General features: G+C 45.3%; 1 protein-coding gene across 5 annotated transcripts in view; it reads left to right on the plus strand.

Annotated features, from left to right (window-relative positions):
• The window catches only part of TTLL7 (tubulin tyrosine ligase like 7), a 200738-nt gene that overhangs the window by 134001 nt on the left and 46563 nt on the right, over positions 1 to 20174 (plus strand). For 3 of the 5 annotated variants that reach the window (XM_040407953.1, XM_040407954.1, XM_040407957.1), the window contains 3 exons: positions 9412 to 9604; positions 12799 to 13085; positions 16441 to 16578. In XM_040407953.1, coding sequence (XP_040263887.1) covers positions 9412 to 9604; positions 12799 to 13085; positions 16441 to 16578 — 618 coding nt within the window. The remainder of the gene's footprint in view (positions 1 to 9411; positions 9605 to 12798; positions 13086 to 16440; positions 16579 to 20174) is intronic. The other 2 variants (XM_040407955.1, XM_040407956.1) reach the window with 1 other exon arrangement.

A 20174-nucleotide genomic window follows, 5' to 3' on the forward strand; every position in this document is an offset into this window, starting at 1 on the left:
TCAGTGAAGAAGTTCGGGTCTGGGTACCACATTCAGTTTTTTATCACGCGCGTGCAAAACGTACCTACTCGCGCAGGTTTGCCGCAATGCAACCGGGATGCATCCTGAGCCAAAACGTGACGCCCGTGTGAACCCAGCCTTAAGGGGCAAAAAAATTCCTTCCCGACTCCAATCAGACAATCAGAATAACTCCCTGGATCAACGACCCCTCTCTAGTAGCTATAGCCTGTAATATTATAACGCTCCAGAAATACATCCAGGCCCCTCTTGAATTCCTTTATTGTACTCACCATCACCACCTCCTCAGGCAGAGAGCTCCATAGTCTCACTGCTCTTACCGTAAAGAATCCTCTTCTATGTTTGTGTACAAACCTTCTTTCCTCCAGACGCAGAGGATGTCCCCTCGTCACAGTCCTGGGGATAAATAGATGATGGGAGAGATCTCTGTACTGACCCCTGATATATTTATACATAGTAATTAGATCTCCCCTCAGTCGTCAGTGCATAACCCTAATGTTGCTAATCAAAGCCTGTTCTCATGCAGCCAGACCCCCAGCGATCAGACTCTCTAGTCCAGTCCTGTGGATAGCGGATACGTGTTGGCTCCTCTTTTTTCTTTTTCTTTTTTGCTCAGTTCCAAGTGTCCTCTCTGCTTCAGTTCAATAACAGGAAAATATGACACATGGAAAATATTCATAATAATAATAATAATATTCAGCTCCTCTTTAGTACAGACAGACTCATTTACCCGACTCATTTTCCTATTTTATGCTTCATTTAAAATACAACACAAATTGGAAGATGAAACGGCTGCAATATGGCACCAGCATCTGTGTTCCAGTTAATAACATCCTGACAAAAGACGAGTAATACCCATAAACCATCTACTGGGAAAATCGGTCAGTAATTATAATATGGCTGCTTAAAATATGACATGTTAGGCATCTCATAGTAGGCCTGCCGCGAGATCTATTAAAAGAGCTGACACTGCAGCACTGCGACTAATTCCAAAAGACACGCCGGAGACACGGCGACCGAAACAGAAGCACAGATTTTTTTTTTTTTTTTTTTTAAATAAAAATAATAATAATAATAAAAAAAGTTGGCATAAACTTTGCACCTTTTTAACCATCTCCCCTAATTTCCTTATGTATTGTGCGCCTTTTACAGTTCGAACAGCAGGTGGCACTCTGCAAGAATGAGAATTAATTCCTCCATGCTGAGCTTCTACCGCAGACTTGGCTCGAAATCGTTCTTTTCATATTATGTGTCATGCGTTCGGCTTTGAAATGTGTGTCGATTGAATAATTTATTTAGTATTATCCCAGATCCTTTATCTTTTCCACCAGAATGTAGCATAATGTGATTTACATTACAGCGCATATGTACCGGCCTCTCTCGCGTGCGGATGTTAAGGAACCCTTACGCTCCATGTAGCAGTTCGATAGGTCTTTATATTGTATTATTAAACTTCGTTAATTCAATGTAATGAGCGCCAACCCCCGATTCCTATTGTTTTCTAGCGCTGACATCACATAATAGAGAGCGATTTCCAGATTAAATCTGACAAAGGCTTAATTGTCTGAATAATAGGATAAGCTGCTTGACATTTATGCAGATTTCCACCTATGATAAGCAGAGGGTTATGCATTGAGAATGCAATCAATATGCCTTCTCCCTGCTTAACCCCTAAATATTCTATGACGATGATGGCTAACCTCCCGCACTCCGGCTGTGGTGAAACTACGACCCCCAGCATGCTCTATTCATTTCTCTGGAGTTCTGAGAACAGCCAAGCAAGTGTGCATCTTGGGAGTTGTAGTTTTACCACAGCTGGAGTGCCGAAGGTTAGCCATCACAGTCCTAGGATGTTTTATACTGTTTTATAATCTAGGGCAGTTTTCACACTATTGGGATTCTGCAGATGCGTCATGGGTTTTTTTGGGGAAAAAGTTTTTAAATATGGGCAGCAAAAATAACCCATTCTCGCCCTCATGATCACCCCCCTCTGCTGTTCCGACACTGGTCCAGTCCCCGCTGCTCTTCACTTCCAGGTCCTGGCTTGACACAGTTTAAGTCCCAGGAAAGGCCTCCTAGGCCTGTCACTTGCAAAGGCGGGTTACCGTGATGGCCCGTATCTGGCATGACAGAGCAACCGGGGCTGGACCAGGGTCAGAATGGCTGCAGTGAGGGATCAGTGAGTTGGAGTATTGTTTGCTGTTATTTTTAGGGCTCATGCAGACGACCGTATGTATTTTGCAGTCCGCAAAACACGGATCCGCAAAAAATACGGATGACGTCCGTGTGCATTCCGTATTTGGCGGAACGGAACAGCTGGCTCCTAATAGAACAGTACTATCCTTGTCCGTAATGCGTCATTTCCATTTTTTTGCGGACCCATTGAAATGAATGGTTCCGCATATGGTCTGAAAAAACCCCAGAATGGAAACGGAAAGAAAATACATTTGTGTGCATGAGGCCTTAGCCTTTTGTGGTCCTCAGGGGGTTCTGTCATCAAATATGTCACAATAAAACCGTCTCATCCATGGTCATGGTCCCATCTTCCTAGATGCCTGAATTCTTCAGGAAATCTATGTTTTATAATATTCAAATAAAACCCTTGGAGCAACAAGGGTGGTGCTGTTGCACCTTGTTGCTCCCAGAGGCTCCGTTCACTGCCCTTCATGCCGCACCCCTACCGCTGACTGACAGGGCCAGGCAATGAAGACTTGTGCACGTCTGGCCCTGAAGTCTCACAGGAGCTTGTAAAGGGATGGAGTGCCTCCCAAAAAGAGGCCCTAAAGAGAACCATATGGTGGCATTTTAAGATGGTAATTTTAGGATGATGTGGTAGAACTGTTTCATCAGCAGTGTCATGGATGAGCATTAAAGGGGTTGGCCCATCTGGGACACTGATGGCGTATCGCTAGGATATGACATCAATGTCATATAGGACCTTTAGGACCCACTACTATCAAGAGAACGGACTCCCAAAGTGAAGGAGCGCACACAGCGCATGCGCAGCGTGCTTTCCATTCACCGCTAAGGGACTGTCGGAAATAGCCAAGTTAGCACTATTTTCAGAACTCTGGTACTGATGGCTGCGTATGTGCGGCTGCTCTCTGTTCACTTCACGGGTCCTATTCTGGAGATAGGTGCATGTCACAGATGGGGGGCCCGCAACTATTTGACATTGATGGCATATCCTAGCGATGTTCCATCAATGTCCTGAATGAGAGTACTTTTTTAATGTCCAGAATGAAGTTTATATGGGTTAAGGCAGTGGTCTTCACCCTGTGGCCTCCAGCATGCCATAACAGCTGCCATTGGGCTAAAGGAAATGGTGATGAAGACAGCTCAGGTCCTCCTCCCTCCTCCCTCTCCCAGCACGGTGACCTCTTTGGCTCTCCAACTGTTGGCAAACTATAACTCCCAGCATAACATCACTAATGGTAATCATGCGCACACAGCAGAGTCCTCTGACAAGATGGTAATCCAGTTGTCTGTGCTCGCAATGTCAGACTGTATGACTGATGAAATCGGATTTAACGTGATAGATTTAAGGTAAAATTGTGATTGCTAAGGTGTATTTTTAGTGCGGAGATGTTGACTTTGGTCAATTAAACAGCTTTTAGCTGAGTGCTCCTGTTTTGTGGAAACCGCGCGAACGTCTCGGACAGGAATAGTAACAGGAACCATCAATTAAAGCCGATAATAATTCAGCGGAGCTGCTTGCGTGCCCGTCTCTATCCTTTTTTTTTTTTTTTTTTATGTTTTTACAATCCAGTCTATTCACTGGAAGTTCATCCATGACTGAAGCAGGTTTAGTAACCTGCTGAGAACACTTTAGTCGTTTAATGGTTATTAAATGGTTGTGAAATGGTGCTAATCATGTATAAGCCATATTCTCCTCTCCCCTTCTGACGCGTGAGCTGAATACTAATCAATCTCCACGTAGAAACGACACAACTCACAATTCAGGCGTGAGGGGTTAATCAAAGGCCCCAGTCTTAGCACTCGATCGTCCACCATGTGGTCTGTGCCTTGGTGGTGATCTCTGAAGTCACAGATGTTGTTTTTTTTTACGTTCCCTTCTCTTCTCCATAGAATGAAACATGCGTTGCCCATATAAAAAGAGATTGTGCACTACAATGTGAACGCAGACTTACCAACATATGAATCTAAAATTGTGAGACATTTGTAAGCCTGCATGAGATCACACGCCCTTCCACCATCATTGTTTGCAAGATTATAAATGGAAATGGCCAGCCGCATCGAAACTGATTGATCTAGTTTGTAGTTTTTTTTTTTGTTAAATACTGATTGGTGCTTTCCCCTTTAATTACGATATTCGCTTCTATATTAGCGATATTTAACATATACAAAGCCATTGTTCTGTGTTAGATGAGCACTAGGCCACATTCTAGAGCGGTGAACTCACAGAGAATGCGTACTGCACACTGGACATTTAGGAGGAAGGGCTAAGAGGTATAAACCTTTATGCACAAAGACAAAGAACTACACTCACCTAAAGAATTATTAGGAACACCATACTAATACGGTGTTGGACCCCCTTTTGCCTTCAGAACTGCCTTAATTCTACGTGGCATTGATTCAACAAGGTGCTGATAGCCTTCTTTAGAAATGTTGGCCCATATTGATAGGATAGCATCTTGCAGTTGATGGAGATTTGAGGGATGCACATCCAGGGCACGAAGCTCCCGTTCCACCACATCCCAAAGATGCTCTATTGGGTTGAGATCTGGTGACTGTGGCGGCCATTTTAGTACAGTGAACTTATTGTCATGTTCAAGAAACCAATTTGAAATGATTCGAGCTTTGTGACATGGTGCATTATCCTGCTGGAAGTAGCCATCAGAGGATGGATACATGTTCTCATTCTGTTTACGCCAAATTCGGACTCTACCATTTGAATGTCTCAACAGAAATCGAGACTCATCAGACCAGGCAACATTTTTCCAGTCTTCAACAGTCCAATTTTGGTGAGCTTGTGCCAATTGTAGCCTCTTTTTCCTATTTGTAGTGGAGATGAGTGGTACCCGGTGGGGTCTTCTGCTGTTGTAGCCCATCCACCTCAAGGTTGTGCGTGTTGTGGCTTCACAAATGCTTTGCTGCATACCTCGGTTGTAACGAGTGGTTATTTCAGTCAACGTTGCTCTTCTATCAGCTTGAATCAGTCGGCCCATTCTCCTCTGACCTCTAGCATCCACAAGGCATTTTTGCCCACAGGACGGCCGCATACTGGATGTTTTTCCCTTTTTACACCATTCTTTGTAAACCCTAGAAATGGTTGTGCGTGAAAATCCCAGTAACTGAGCAGATTGTGAAATACTCAGACCGGCCCGTCTGGCACCAACAACCATGCCACGCTCAAAATTGCTTAAATCACCTTTCTTTCCCATTCTGACGTTCAGTTTGGAGTTCAGGAGCACCCCCCTAAATGCATTGAAGCAACTGCCATGTGATTGGTTGACTAGATAATTGCATTAATGAGAAATAGAACAGGTGTTCCTAATAATTCTTTAGGTGAGTGTATATAACCACACTTTTTATCCCTTAGCCTGTGTGAGACTATTTATTCTCAAATCTTTGAATTCACGTTAAAACAGTTAGTTACACTGATCGCTATCATTACTCTAATGGCAGATTTACACGTCCATGATTGGTAGATTATCCGGTTCATCGGGTGAAAAGATCTTTCATGCAGCACATTAAATCATTGTTTCTGGGGGGTAGCAAATCTTGCGGCGTGAACAGCGACCTGCTACCCAGAAACAATGAATCTGCATAAGGACAAGGGAAGGCAGAAGCCATTGCTCCTGCCTATACAGTGAAGGTGATCCCTGCATGTAAATGCATGTCTTTCCTCCACTGACCAACAAGCAGTTATTGGAAAGGAACAGCCCCTTCCCGATAATTGGTTGGTCACTCAGCACGTCTTAATGCACCATAGGCCTGGGGTCAGTAATCTTCAGCAGGCTACCTGTTGTGAAACTACAACTCCCAGCATGCACACTTGCTCAGGTGTTCTTGGAGATCCTATAGAAATTAATGGACTGTACTGGGGGTTAAAAATTGGAAAGCCGGTAGGCAGAGCGCACAGCTGAAAAGGTGTTTTCCTGGATTTTAACATTTTAATATTGATGGCCTATCCTCAGGATAGGCCATCAATATCTTATCAATGGGGGTCCGACACACCGCTGCTTTCTGATCAGCTGTTTCAGAGAAGCTCCAGTGCCGACTTGAATTCACTTCAATGTGAGCAGCGCTGCAGCTATCAGCTCTGTCCACTGCACAATGGAGAGGAGCTTCTTCTTGTACATTCTATACCGACTTCAGGCGCCGGTGGTACTCTGAAACAGCTGATCGGGTAGGGTGCAAGGTATTGGAGCCCCTCAAATTACATAATGATGGCCTCTATTGAGGATAGGCCATCAATGTTAGAGGGAATCTGTCACCATGTTCGTGGACTATTTTCTGCAATAGTACTTGAGAAGTACTGCAGATAAGGTGTCCAGATCGCTATTTATAATTTTCCTACTGCCCTTCGTTCTTCTGTTATCAGCACTCAAAACTACGGTGAAATATATTGTCAGGACTGCTGTGCGCATGCACAGGAGTCCTCTCTCTTGTGTTAGTGCAGGACAATAGTTCAGACTTAGTTTTTTTAGCACAGCTTTGAGCAGTTGCCTGTTTGAATACCCCTCCAACAGGAAGCACATGGCGCCAGCACCGAGTCTAATTGGCCCAGTGTCCTGGCTCCCTGATAGGCCGATCAACTGTGTTGTCAGCTGGACTGGTTGCCACAATAATGGTGTGGCGCCAGCGGCACCATATTAGAGAGGCCACAATCGCCGCAGGAGCAGAGACGAGTAAGTACATGATAGTCCCTTTCCTTTCCCCTTGAACAGTTCACTCTCTCTGAATTTGCTAATAAAATCTGTCTCCAGAGAGATGACTTCTCAACTTCACTGAGGGATCAGATTGCCTATAAAAGTTTATGGAGAGGGGAGTGGATGGACGATGCATCTGCAGTTAGAGAGAGACACACACAGATGCTTCTGAAGGCTTTAGTAAGTTTTCTTCCTCGCCCCAGTGCTCGATTCACATCTACACTGCTGATTGCTGCTGTACTATTTCCTCCAAGCTGCCGCTGTTCAGTGTATGTGATAGTTAGAGATAGGGAAGGATCTCCTCTTCTTTGTGTGTTGTGCATGGGAAACTTAACAGCTAGCCTCCTTCTCTCTCCTCCCATCCCCTCTACAGACACTTAGGCTAGGTCTACACGAAGTCGCGCGACAGATAGGGCACAACTACACTGCAACATTTGTCGCACCACTGTCGCGCGACAATTTTTATAATGGTAGTCTATGGTTTTGCACTGTGACATGCGACATGCTGCGACTGCGACGTGACAGTCGCAGAAAAATCCATCCCAAATAGATTTTTTGCAACTGTCGCATTGCAGTCGCAGCATGTCGCAGTGCGACACCATAGACTATCATTATAAAAATCGTCGCGCAACATTGGTGCAACAAAATGTTGCGCGACAAATGTCATCGTGTAGACCTAGCCTTATGTTGGCAACTGTAATCTGATCTCTCAGTCATGCAGAAAAGCAATCTCCTCTCTGGAGACAGATTTTATCAGTTACGTCAAAGTGAGTTAACAGTCCAGAAGATAAAGGACCCTGATAAGTGGATAAAGATAAGATTAAAATGGAGAAAGTTATATTACAAACGTGGCTCAAACTATTAACTTATTTAAACTTAATTATAACATTATAACTTAAAGTACACTTTAAAGGGCATCTGTCAGCAGTTTTGTACCTATGACACTGGCTGACCTGTTACATGTGCCCTTGGCAGCTGAAGGCATCTGTGTTGGTCCCATGTTCATATGTGCCCGCATTGCTGAGAAAAATAATATAATATATGCAAAGGAGCCTCAAGGCATTGCTATTACACCTAAGGCCTCTTTCACACGGGCGTTGTGGGAAAATGTGCGGGTGCGTTGCGGGAACATGCGCGATTTTTTAGCGCGAGTGCAAAACATTGTAATGCGTTTTGCACTCGCGTAAGAATAATCGGCATGTTTGGTACCCAAACCCGAACTTCTTCACAGAAGTTCAGGCTTGGGATTGGTGTTCTGTAGATTGTAATATTTTCCCTTATAACATGGTTATAAGGGAAAATAATAGCATTCTGAATACAGAATGCATAGTAAAATAGCGCTGGAGGGGTTAAAAATAATAATAAAAAGAATTTAACTTACCTTAATCCACTTGATCGCGCAGCCCGGCATCTCCTTCTGTCTTCATCTTAGCTGTGTGCAGGAACAGGACCTGTGGTGACGTCACTCCGGTCATCACATGATCCATCACATGATCTTTTACCATGGTGATGGATCATGTGATGGACCATGTGATGACCGGAGTGACGTCACCACAGGTCATGTTCCTGCACACAGCTAAGATGAAGACAGAAGGAGATGCCGGGCTGCGCGATCAAGTGGATTAAGGTTAGTTAAATTATTATTATTGTACTATGCATTCTGTATTCAGAATGCTATTATTTTCCCTTATAACCATGTTATAAGGGAAAATAATAATGATCGGGTCTCCATCCCGATCGTCTCCTAGCAACTGTGCGTGAAAATCGCACCGCATCCGCACTTGCTTGCGGATGCTTGCGATTTTCACGCAACCCCATTCACTTCTATGGGGCCTGCGTTGCGTGAAAAACGCAGAATATAGAGCATGCTGCGATTTTCACGCAACGCACAAGTGATGCGTGAAAATCACCGCTCATGTGCACCGCCCCATAGAAATGAATGGGTCGGGATTCAGTGCGGGTGCAATGCGTTCACCTCACGCATCGCATCCGCGCGGAAATCTCGCCCGTGTGAAAGGGGCCTAAAGGCTCTGCTCTCATTGCAACTGCCGCACCTTCTGCGGTTTGATTGACAGGGTCAGGCAGGCATGATCATGTATACACTGCCTGGCCCTGTCAATAAAAGTGCAGAGGTGCGGCAGCTGCAGAGAGAGCAGAGCCTCTAGGTGTAACGTTACTCGTAGAGGCTCATTTGCATATATTTTTCTATATCATTTTAACATTATTTTTTTTTGCAATGCAGACACATATGAACATGGGACCAACACAGATGCTTTCAGCTGCCAAGTGCACATGTAACAGGTCAGCCAGTGTCATAGGTACAAAACTGCTGACAGATGCCCTTTAAGACTGAATTGGTACTCAGCAGAGGTCACAGTAGACCCAAGTTGTCTTGGCAGTACTGAAACCTCCCAAATCCATGTCGATTAAATAGATTTTTGTAAAAACATTTTTTGAGATTTGTTATCGATTCCTGTTTGGATTCTTTATGTTGCAGGCGTTGTCTTCTATGCCGGAGTGTACACAGACCTCAAAGAAGAAAAGCTACAGCAGTTCTAACAGCAGCAGCTCCGGTGGTGACAGTAGTTCCGACTCCGAGGAGGAGAAATTGGTGAAAGAGAAGAAGGTCTCCTACGACCTGGACGAGCAGAAGTTCAAATCATTGGAGAGGTCCAGTACGTTCACATTTGGTAACCCTGACCCCTAAAGAACTGGCTGGGGCCACGTATTATTTCTTAAACCCGATGTTTAGGAAGAAGGGGCTCCCTAACAGTCTCTCACACACTAAAATGCAACGAACACCTCCACATTTTTAATTTTGCATTACAATTTCTGTTCTCCAACCTTTTTTGTTGTGAACTTGACAACCACTATTGAGAATCAGAAGATGTTGTTGTTGTCGCTTCTCTTTGCAGGTCATAAGTCTACAAATCAATTGAGCGACAAAAAAAGTTCCCTCAAGGGACGGATGACCCATAGTAAAATGACATTTCTAAAGGCTGGGTTCACAACACGTTTTTGTCCTACATCTAAGGCTACTTTCACACTAGCGTTCGGAGCGGATCCGTCTGATGTTTCATCAGACGGATCCGCTCCGATAATGCAGACGTTCGCATCCGTTCAGAACGGATGCGTCTGCATTAAAACTTAGAAAATTTTCTAAGTGTGAAAGTTGTCTGAGCGGATCCGTTCAGACTTTACATTGTAAGTCAATGGGGAACGGATCCGCTTGAAGATTGAGCCATATGGTGTCATCTTCAAGCGGATCCGCCCCCATTGACTTACATTGTAAGTCTGGACGGATCCGCTCGCCTCCGCACGGCCAGGCGGACACCCGAACGCTGCAAGCAGCGTTCAGGTGTCCGCTCACTGAGCGGAGCGGAGGCTGAACGCTGGCAGGCGGATGCATTCTCAGTGGATCCGCCTCCACTGAGAATGCATTGGGGCCAGACGGATGCGTTCGGGGCCGCTCGTGAGCCCCTTCAAACGGTGCGCACGAGCGGACACCCGAACGCTAGTGTGAAAGTAGCCTAAGGCTACTTTTACGCTCGCGTTTGGTGCGGATCCGTCACGGATCTGCACAAACGCTTCCGTTCAGATAATACAACCGCATGCATCCGTTTTGTATTATCTCTAGCATAGCCAAAGCGAGAGGCCGGACCTGCAATTACACCCGCCATTCGCCGAGCGCTTCAGCGCGCTGTGGACTGTTAATAGTTAGTAGAAAGCAATGCGATCGGCATCAGTAACATCCCGATCAGCTCTGTCAATCCCGGGGGCGCCCCTCCTGTAGACACCCCCGCCCCCCCCCCCCCCCCAAAAAAAAACAAACTGCCCTCCACTACATATGTTGGCACCAAAATACAGCCAGAAATACTATATATATGTATGTTGTTTGTTACATTTGTGTTACTGTCCTGATGAAGGGGGTTATTCACCCCTGAAACGCGTAGACAATAAAGCTATTGGAACTATACGTTCAACTTTAATGGTATTCTTGGCAGCGGCCACAGAAGAGGTTCATCTGGCTTTTCTCAACCCACGTCTATGTATCTGGAAATAGATTTATATGTATTTGCATAATTTACTCATTTCAGCTCCCAACCTTCTTACAGCCCACACCCCAGTGTCCATTAATCACCTGTGACCCTTAGCACATGAAATGAAGCGTGGCTGTGTACACAGACGACACGGTCAGGGCCATTTATTTCATCCAGCACTGAAAAGGTCTGGCTTTCCAGATCCATCTTGTTTTATTTCTGATGAAAAGCTGGATTTCATAGCATTTCTAGACCAACTGATTACTTTGTGCAGTGGTTACATGATTATGATTGATTGTAAAATATTGCATCAATTACTGTCTACCTGTCTGTCTGTCTATTGATTGGTCGGTCAATCGTCCTCATCTATTATCTGTCTATCTACCCAATCATCTATTGCACAAATAATGGTTCCGTTATGCATGACGGAAAAAAAAAAACGGAACCGTTATTTGTGCCCATAGAAATGTATTAGGATGGAGCAAAACGGAATGCCTCTTAAAGGGTTCCGTTTCGCAGTCCGTCCTAAAATTCCGTAATAACCCTCTTATACATTTTTTTGCTCCTACAGTTTTATTATCAAGCTTTGTGCCTACAGAGAGGATTTATAGCTTTCTATTAGAAAAACTCAGTAACCGAACCAAATTTCCAATTGCTAATTTGAATGAGGACCCTAATTTCCATCTTAGTATAAGGCCTCTTTCACACTACCGTTTTTTTTTTTTCGTTTTGCGGGCCGTTTTTTTTGCGTTCCGTATACGTAACCATTCATTTCAATGGGTCCGCAAAAAAAACGGAATGTACTCCGTATGCATTTCGTTTCCGTATCTCCGTTCCGTGCAAAGATAGAACATGTCCTATATTTGGCCGCAAATCACGTTCCGTGGCTCCATTAAAGTCAATGGGTCCGCAAAAAAAAACAAATGCATACGGAAATGCATCCGTATGTCTTCCGTATCCGTTGCGTTTTTTGCAGAACTATCTATTGAAAATGTTATGCCCAGCCCAATTTGTTCTATGTAATTACTGTATATGCCATACGGAAAAACGGAACCGAAATGGAAACACAACAGAAACAAAAAACGGAGCAACCGATCCGTGAAAAATGGACCGCAAAACACTGAAATAGCCATACGGTAGTGTGAAAGAGGCCTTAAACATAAGTAGTTCTACCTGTTGTAATAGTACTACAAGGGGTGTCCTGGGCTTAAATATTGATTACCTATCTTTAGGATAGTTCATCAGCATCTGATTGGTGGACGTCCGACTCCCTGCACCACTGCCAATCAGCTGTTTGAAGGGCCTTCAGCATCCGGATGAGCACTGCCGCCTCCTTAGCCCGTGGCATCATGTCCAATGGTCATATAGCTTTCCTGCAGCTCAATTGCATTGGGACTAAGCTGCAATACCAAGAGCAGCCACTGCACAATGTATGGTGCTGTGATTGGAGTACTATTTAAGGAGTTCTGCAGCTTTTGATCTATCCTCTGTCTTCTCAAACAGCTGATTGGCGGGGGTCCCGGGTGTTGGACCCCCGCTGATCAGATGCTGATGATCTATCCAGGGAAAATATTATCAGTAAAATAAGCTACAGAACCCCTTTAAGTAATTGTCCGAACACTGTATCCCCTGCAGAGAACTGATAAGCAGGGGTGCTGAGTGTCACGCCCCCATCGATCAGATATTGATGATCTATCTTGAGTATCGGACATGAATGTTTCACTCCTGGAAACCCATTCAAATATCCTTTGGATTTAACTCCATCTTCTTCCTAGACTTGATCTTTTGGTATACAAGATGAAGTGAGCCAAGACTTAAACTCTGTTTTCTGTGCTTGCGTGCAGGTAGAGTCCATTGTAAGCCTCCCATTAAATCGCGGCCGTTTACCTATTCATCTCCATCCTCATCATCCACTCCGATTAGGCGCTCTGTGAGCTGCCCTCGCTCCATCACAGCACTTAATGCGCAGTCTCCACACATGGAGCAGCAGCAGCAGCGACCACTCTCGTCAAAAGTAACTGCACAAGTCTCGAGGCCGTCTTCAGGGAACCGGACCAATTCATTGAATCGTAGCTCATCGTCACATAGAGTGCCACACACAGGGACTTGCAGCAGTATGTACCCAACGCTGGTGAGTAACCGCCCAGTCTGTTCAGTGTATACCGGTATATGTGTCATTGCACACCCTACAGATGTTTCCTGTCATGGATTGCCTAGCAAATCCACGGTGTATCCATGCCAAAATCATGCAGAAAGGGATGGACTGGGAACCTAAAGTGGCACTGAAAAAAAAACTAAAAGTGGCCCCAAGTTGTAGGCGGACCCAAATTGACAGGAGGCGGGGCAACACAAGTAGGCAGGGTTAGCAATACCATAGGGTAAAATACCATCCCAGCAGAACCATATACCACAGTGCAGCACAATATGTTGCTGTTTGGTGGCCATCAATGGATGACATTTTCTGTCCTCTTCTTCCTCTAGTTTTTCTTTTTGTTTCTTTAGATCCGGTGACATATCAGTTCCTGGGGATGTCACCGGTAGGAATGAGCGAATCGACTTCGGATGAAACATCTGAAGTCGATTTGCATAAAACTTCATTTCAATACTGTACCGAGCGAGCGTTCCGTATAGTATTAGAATGTATTTGTCACGGCGCAGTGTGGTAAATACACTCAACACAGAAGGAAAGGGAAAAGGTATTAGGGAAATTGTCACACCTAGTGAGTCCCTATGCCGAGCCCTGACTGCTATCAGTATGAAGACACCTTGATGGTAGGAATGTTCATACGCAGAAACCTAAGCCCTATCTAACCCTAACAGGCCCTGCAGATAGTGTCAGGACATGGATGGCCTATTCCTTCCCAGATGAAGGAATAGGAGACCCCCTCAGGCCTAATATCAGCAGGTCGGGGAAAACAACAAAGTAGATAAACTTAACTTCCCGAAGCATGCGAATGAGCAGGAACTCAGAGAGAACCAACACCAGGACTTCCACAAACAAGGAGCTATCAACCGCATAGCATGATGGGTGAGGCCGGACTAAATAGAGGAGAAGGAATGACCACGTAGGCTACACCTGAGACTAGAGGTGTGGTCATCCCCAGCAACAACACAGAAAGGTGAAACCAAATAGGCTGTCAATCACATGCAGCCAGTCTCCTTGATCTTCTAGTCCCTGTCACAGGCGGGACCGTGACAGTATTGACTCCGATGAGACGAAGTTATTTTTTGGTGAAGTCTCGTGAGACTTTGCATAATAACTTCAGAAATTGATTTATACTGTAAAAAATAATCTCCCGAACTCGGGTTGGGTTCCAAGTGGTACCTTGGAACCGAACCTGAGTTCGGGAAATGTTTTTTTACAGTATTAATCAATTTCTGAAATTATTATGCGTAGTCTCGCAAGACTTCACAAAGTAATAACTTCTGCTCATCGGAGCCAAGCGCTCGCTCCGTACATTATTGAAACTAAGTTTTATGCGAATCAACTTCGGATGTTTCATCCGAAATCGATTCGCTCATCCCTAGTCACCGGCATTAATGGGTGGGCCTTAGGGCTGCCCTAGCCTGTAAAATAGCTAGGGCAGTGCAACAGCTCATTCTATCATTCTAATCTTCTAATAGGACAGAAGTTTACCCGAAGGTGGCAGAAATGAATATTGATTAATGAAGAAAATAAAAATGATGAGAACGGGTCAGAGCTGAATATCAGAGAAGCACACTGTAAAATATGATGGGGATTTTGGAATGGGGAATATAAAGGACAGAAGCTCAATTTTGACTGATCATCACACTAGGAAAGACCAGTATAACATATCTCCACCCTTCTAGGCTTGCAGGGAAGCGGCTACTCGGGTATATCTGTATTAGAAGCTGGAGGCTTCCTGTCCAGGATAACACTTCTTGTCTTGTGTCAAACGTTTGGTGAATCTGCTGTTTCCATTCTCCTTGATCCTGGAAAGTCATGCGGATTCAACAGCACAAGTACTTGTAGGGCATAGCGTAGGGAGGGGCTGATAGGGAATATGCCCCAGATGCTTGGTTTTGGGTGGTTCCTGGCATCTTGTTTGGTGAATCTTTTTAGCAGTTGGATCTTTATCTTTCTGACACTGAGCTCTAGCTCCGGGATAGCCAATGAGTTAGGGCATATTCAGAGATTGAGTGTGGGAAGAAACCGGAGTACCCGGCGGACACTGACAAAGCAAACTATTTGTAGACGATACCCTTGATCAGATTTGAACCATGACCCAATTGCGGCATGGCAACTGTGCCAAGCACTGAGCCACAGTGCTGCCAATTACAGCGGCAAAATGGATGAGATTTTAACAGAATTCATCCACAAGCTGCACAGAAAAATACACAAGGAAATTGACATGGGGTGTGAATTTTAAATCTGCAGCACTTCAATTGAGATTTCACCCTTTGCAAGACATAGGCTACGCAAAGAGGTATCTCCCAAGGAAGAGAAACATTTCGCTAGCGCCACTTCTTGGAAGTGGCTCCTTATGAGTCAAAATCCGACTTTCCAACAAGCCTTGGGATTTAACAAGGCTGACTGGGTGCGATGCCTTTGAATGTGGCTGAATCTCCTTAAATAGACGAGTCCATATGGAAACTTACTGGAAGTGCTCCATGGAAACGACTCTTGAGAGATACCTCTTTGCCTATCTGTTTCCCATGGAGTACTTCCAGTAAGTCTCCATACAGGACTGGTCTCGTTAAAGAGATTCAGCACCATGCCTAAAGCTACTTTCACACTGGAGTTTTGGCTTTCCGTTTGTGAGATCCGTCATGGGCTCTCACAAGCGGTCCAAAACGGATCAGTTTTGCCCTAATGCATTCTGAATGTAAAAGGATCCGCTCAGAATGCGTCAGTTTGCCTCCGATCAGTCTCCATTCCGCTCTGGAGGCGGACACCAAAACACTGCCTGCAGCGTTTTGCTGTCCGCTTGACGAAACTGAGCCGTCCTGGCACACAATGTAAGTCAATGGGGACGGATCAGTTTTCTCTGACACAATCTGGCACAATAGAAAACGGATCCGTCTCCCATTGACTTTCAATGGAATTCATGACGGATCCATCTTGGCTATGTTACAGATAATACAAACGGATCCATGACGGATCCGCCCAAAACGCGAGTGTGAAAGTAGCCTAAGCCGCAAGACATAGGCTTAAATGAATGGCAAAACCCACGGCAAAATCTGCATGTAACGCATACGGATTTTGCTGCTGATTTATCAGTGGAAAACGTGCACCTGCAGTCACCACTAGAGGGAGCTTGCTGTATACAATGTTATACATTGTACTCAATAACAGTATTTAGTAAGCTCCTATGCTTCGGTCATTGGCATGAAATACATCTCCATAGTTTATTGAACTGTCCTACCAGCTATCATCCTTTATTACCAGACAATTATTTTATATAATTTTATATTCTTCTTTCTTTGGTATAACAAACAACTTAATGAGCTGTCTCTGTCTTCAGAATGAAACAGGGCTACATCACCTAACAAAAGACCAGGAGGAGGAGCTCACGAAACAGACCTTACATGTTCTTCAGAATATGAGGATCAGGTTTCCAGGGAAGATGGACGAAGATGAAACCTGCGCTATTATAGATGAAGTAAGATTATATATACATGTAAACACATACATTCAGAAGACTGAGAAGAGATAATAAATGATAGGACTCTACTGATTAAAAAAGAAAGCATATGCCAAGAAACCGAGGACTTCCAGATTTTCTCAACCCTTAGGCCTCTTTCACACGGGCGTCATATTTTTGGCCCGGATAAGAGGCAGATGAGTTGCGGGAAATTGCGCGATTTTTCCGCGCGAGTGCAAAACATTGTAATGCGTTTTGCACTCGCGTGAGAAAAATCGCACATGTTTGGTACCCAAACCTGAACTTCTTCACAGAAGTTCGGGCTTGGGATCGGTGTTCTGTAGATTGTATTATTTCCCCTTATAACATGGTTATAAGGGAAAATAATAGCATTCTGAATACAGAATGCATAGTACAATAGGGCTGGAGGGGTTAAAATATATATATATATAATTTAACTCACCTTAATCCACTTGTTCGCGCAGCCCGGCATCTCTTCTGTCTTTATCTGTGCTGTGAGCAATAGGACCTTTTGATGACGTCACTACGCTCATCACATGATCCATCACCATGGTAAAAGATCATGTGATGACCGGAGTGATGTCACCACAGGTCCTGTTCCTACAATCAGCAAAGAAGGAGACAGAAGGAGATGCCGGCTGCGCGATCAAGTGGATTAAGGTGAGTTAAATTTTTTTTATTTTTTTTTTAACCCCTCCAGCGCTATTTTACTATGCATTCTGTATTCAGAATGCTATTATTTTCCCTTATAACCATGTTATAAGGGGAAATAATAATGATCGGGTCTCCATCCCGATGGTCTCCTACCAGCTGTGCGTGAAAATCGCACCGCATCCGCACTTGCTTGCGGATGCTTGCGATTTTGGGGCCTGCGTTGCGTGAAAAACGCTGAATATAGAGCATGCTGCGATTTTCACGCAACGCACAAGTGATGCGTGAAAATCACCGCTCATGTGAACAGCCCCATAGAAATGAATGTGTCGGTATTCAGTGCGGGTGCAATGCTTTCAACTCACGCATCGCATCTGCGCGGAATACTCGCCCGTGTGAAAGGGGCCTTAGAGCTGAGTGCAGTAGGCTGTATGGCGGCACTTTGTTACTGCCGTGCAGGAGGAGGAGCTTACCGGCACACTTCTTCCTGCCCGAGAGACGGCTCCCTCCACATGCAGGCACCAGCGCTTTCTCCCTCAGTGCGCTCACAGGTCCCTCCTCCCCTGCAGCAGCGGCAGCACATAAAGGAGCTTCAAGCTCCAAAGGACACTTACGTGCTGCTGGAGAGGGGAGGGACATCACCGCTGCCACCAATGATATAAATGTCCCATTTGGGAAGGAAGGGGGGCATGGAGAGGGTTACAGAGAGGCGGGAACACGTCACTGACTGCAGGAAAGGACTCCAGTCAGTGTCGTGTTCCCATCTCTCCTGGGCCATCTGCTTTAAAATTAAAGGTAACCTGATTAAATAAAGTGATTAAGCCCCATCAAACCATGATAGTTTTGTTCCACATCCAATTCCCATTATTGGGGCATTGGATGCGGACCCCTTAGTTTCAATGGAGCGGAAAAAGATGCAGACAGTGTGCTGTCTGCATCTCATGTGGCCCCATTGTAATTAAGGGGTCCGCATCCAATCCCCCAATAATGGGAATTGGATGCGGAACAAAACTATCATATGTCTGTTCTGTGGCTTGGGTTGCCACCCGGCCAGTAGTTCACCAGCAAGGCTGGTATTTTAGTTCCCTTGCCGGTGCCAGAATTTTCCTGTGAGGACTGTTAAGGTACTTTCACACTTGCGGCAGGACGGATCCGACAGGCTGTTCACCCTGTCAGATCCGTCCTGCCGCTATTTCGCTGGACTGCCACTCCCCATTGACAATAGCGGGAGTGGAGCTACGGCGCAGCATGGCAGTGCACGGCGTGAGGCCGCCAGACGAAAAAGTCGGACATGTAGTACTTTTAGTCTGGCGGCCTCTCACTGTGCTGCGCCGTAGCTCTGCCCCCATCCCCATTATAGTCGATGGGCAGAGAGCAGCGGCACGGCAAAGTAGTGGCAAGATGGATCTGACAGGGTGAGCAGCCTGTCGGATCCGTCCTGCTGCAAGTGTGAAAGTACCCTTACTAATGAGCGCTTCCATCATGGAACGCCCATTAGTACAGCCGTTACCTCCACCGCTACTTGTGCTAGTAAAAATTTTTATAAAATTACGGTACCTCCACCTACATTTGCTGACGCTGTGGAAAACACTCCCTGCTGACTAGAAGCTCAGGACACGGCCTACAAGACGTCATCACGTTGGAGCACCGGCGGTCCTGAGCTTGCAGTCAGCAGCCAATGTTCACCGCAGCCAGGTGAATGCTAATTATTTTATATTTTTTTTGCAAAAGCAGAGAAGGGGGGCACTAATGGGGGCAATACTCTTACTGGGGGCACTAATGGGGACATTATTCTTACTGGGGGCATTATTCTTACTGGGGCACTAATGTGGCCATTACTAATTCTGGGACTTACCCGGGGCGCTCCACTATAACTTCAGAGCGCCCCACGTGCATGGATCACATGATTGACACCATCTGACATGCGATCCTGGCTAGGGGGGCAGTTGGTCACGGGTGTCTTGAGTTTTATCCTGTGACGACCCCCCCTGTGAAGTGAGTACACTAACTTCCAGAATCACCAACCTCCTCTTAGGAGAATACTCTATATCATCACCATCATCTGGTGTAAGGGGGTATTACTTACCACACCTATCTCCTCCATACTCTTGGGAGTGGCGCCTACTATAGTGTTTTCTTTTTTGAGTCACGTCCGGTTGGATCCATTCAGATTGATTTAAGCCAGACCTATCAACTGCAGATTTGTCAGATTCATCGAGAGGCATATCATTGCTGGGTCACATGGCACTTCAGAACATGTCACCGCTCCGGCCAGTGAATAACTACAGCGGCACATGTGACCTTGCCTGGAAGTTTACATGCCGGAGACTGCTAGGAGCACAGAACAGAGCCTCGGTGCTCGGTGGTGGAGAGTAGATGAATGCATTTTTTTTTAACTTTAGGTACAGCACTATCTGATTCTAAATTAAAATGGAGTTTTGGGGATGGAGTACCCCTTTAAAAGGGTTGTCTCACTATAGGGACTTACCACCTAACTACAAGTGATAAGTACTTAATTGGTGGGGGTCTGACTCATGGGACACCCACTGATGATTATGAGGTTCTGGAATCCTTGGCTATGTTTAACAGTCCCACAGAGATGAACTGTCGCTCCATTTACTGTGGGGACACTGGGCCCTGTTTTTATAATCGATGAATGTCGAAACAATAGGACCCCGCTAATCATGAGTGGAGTTCCAGATACTTATCACTTATTCCATTTAGTCCCTTCATGACCACTGTCGTACATGTCGTGACTTTAGAAATGGCGCCCGCTCACGAGGCCTGTGGGCACTATAACCACCAGATTTCTGCTGTTTTACGCAGCAAACCCCCCCCGGCTAATGTCTGCGATCGGCGAAAATGCTGATTGCAAGACATTTAACCCCTCAGGTGCTGCAGTCAATTCTGACCACGGCATCTAAAACAGTTTCCCGATCTCA

This window comes from Bufo bufo, chromosome 9 (assembly GCF_905171765.1).
Source record: "Bufo bufo chromosome 9, aBufBuf1.1, whole genome shotgun sequence".
In the NCBI taxonomy this organism is placed as follows: domain Eukaryota; kingdom Metazoa; phylum Chordata; class Amphibia; order Anura; family Bufonidae; genus Bufo; species Bufo bufo.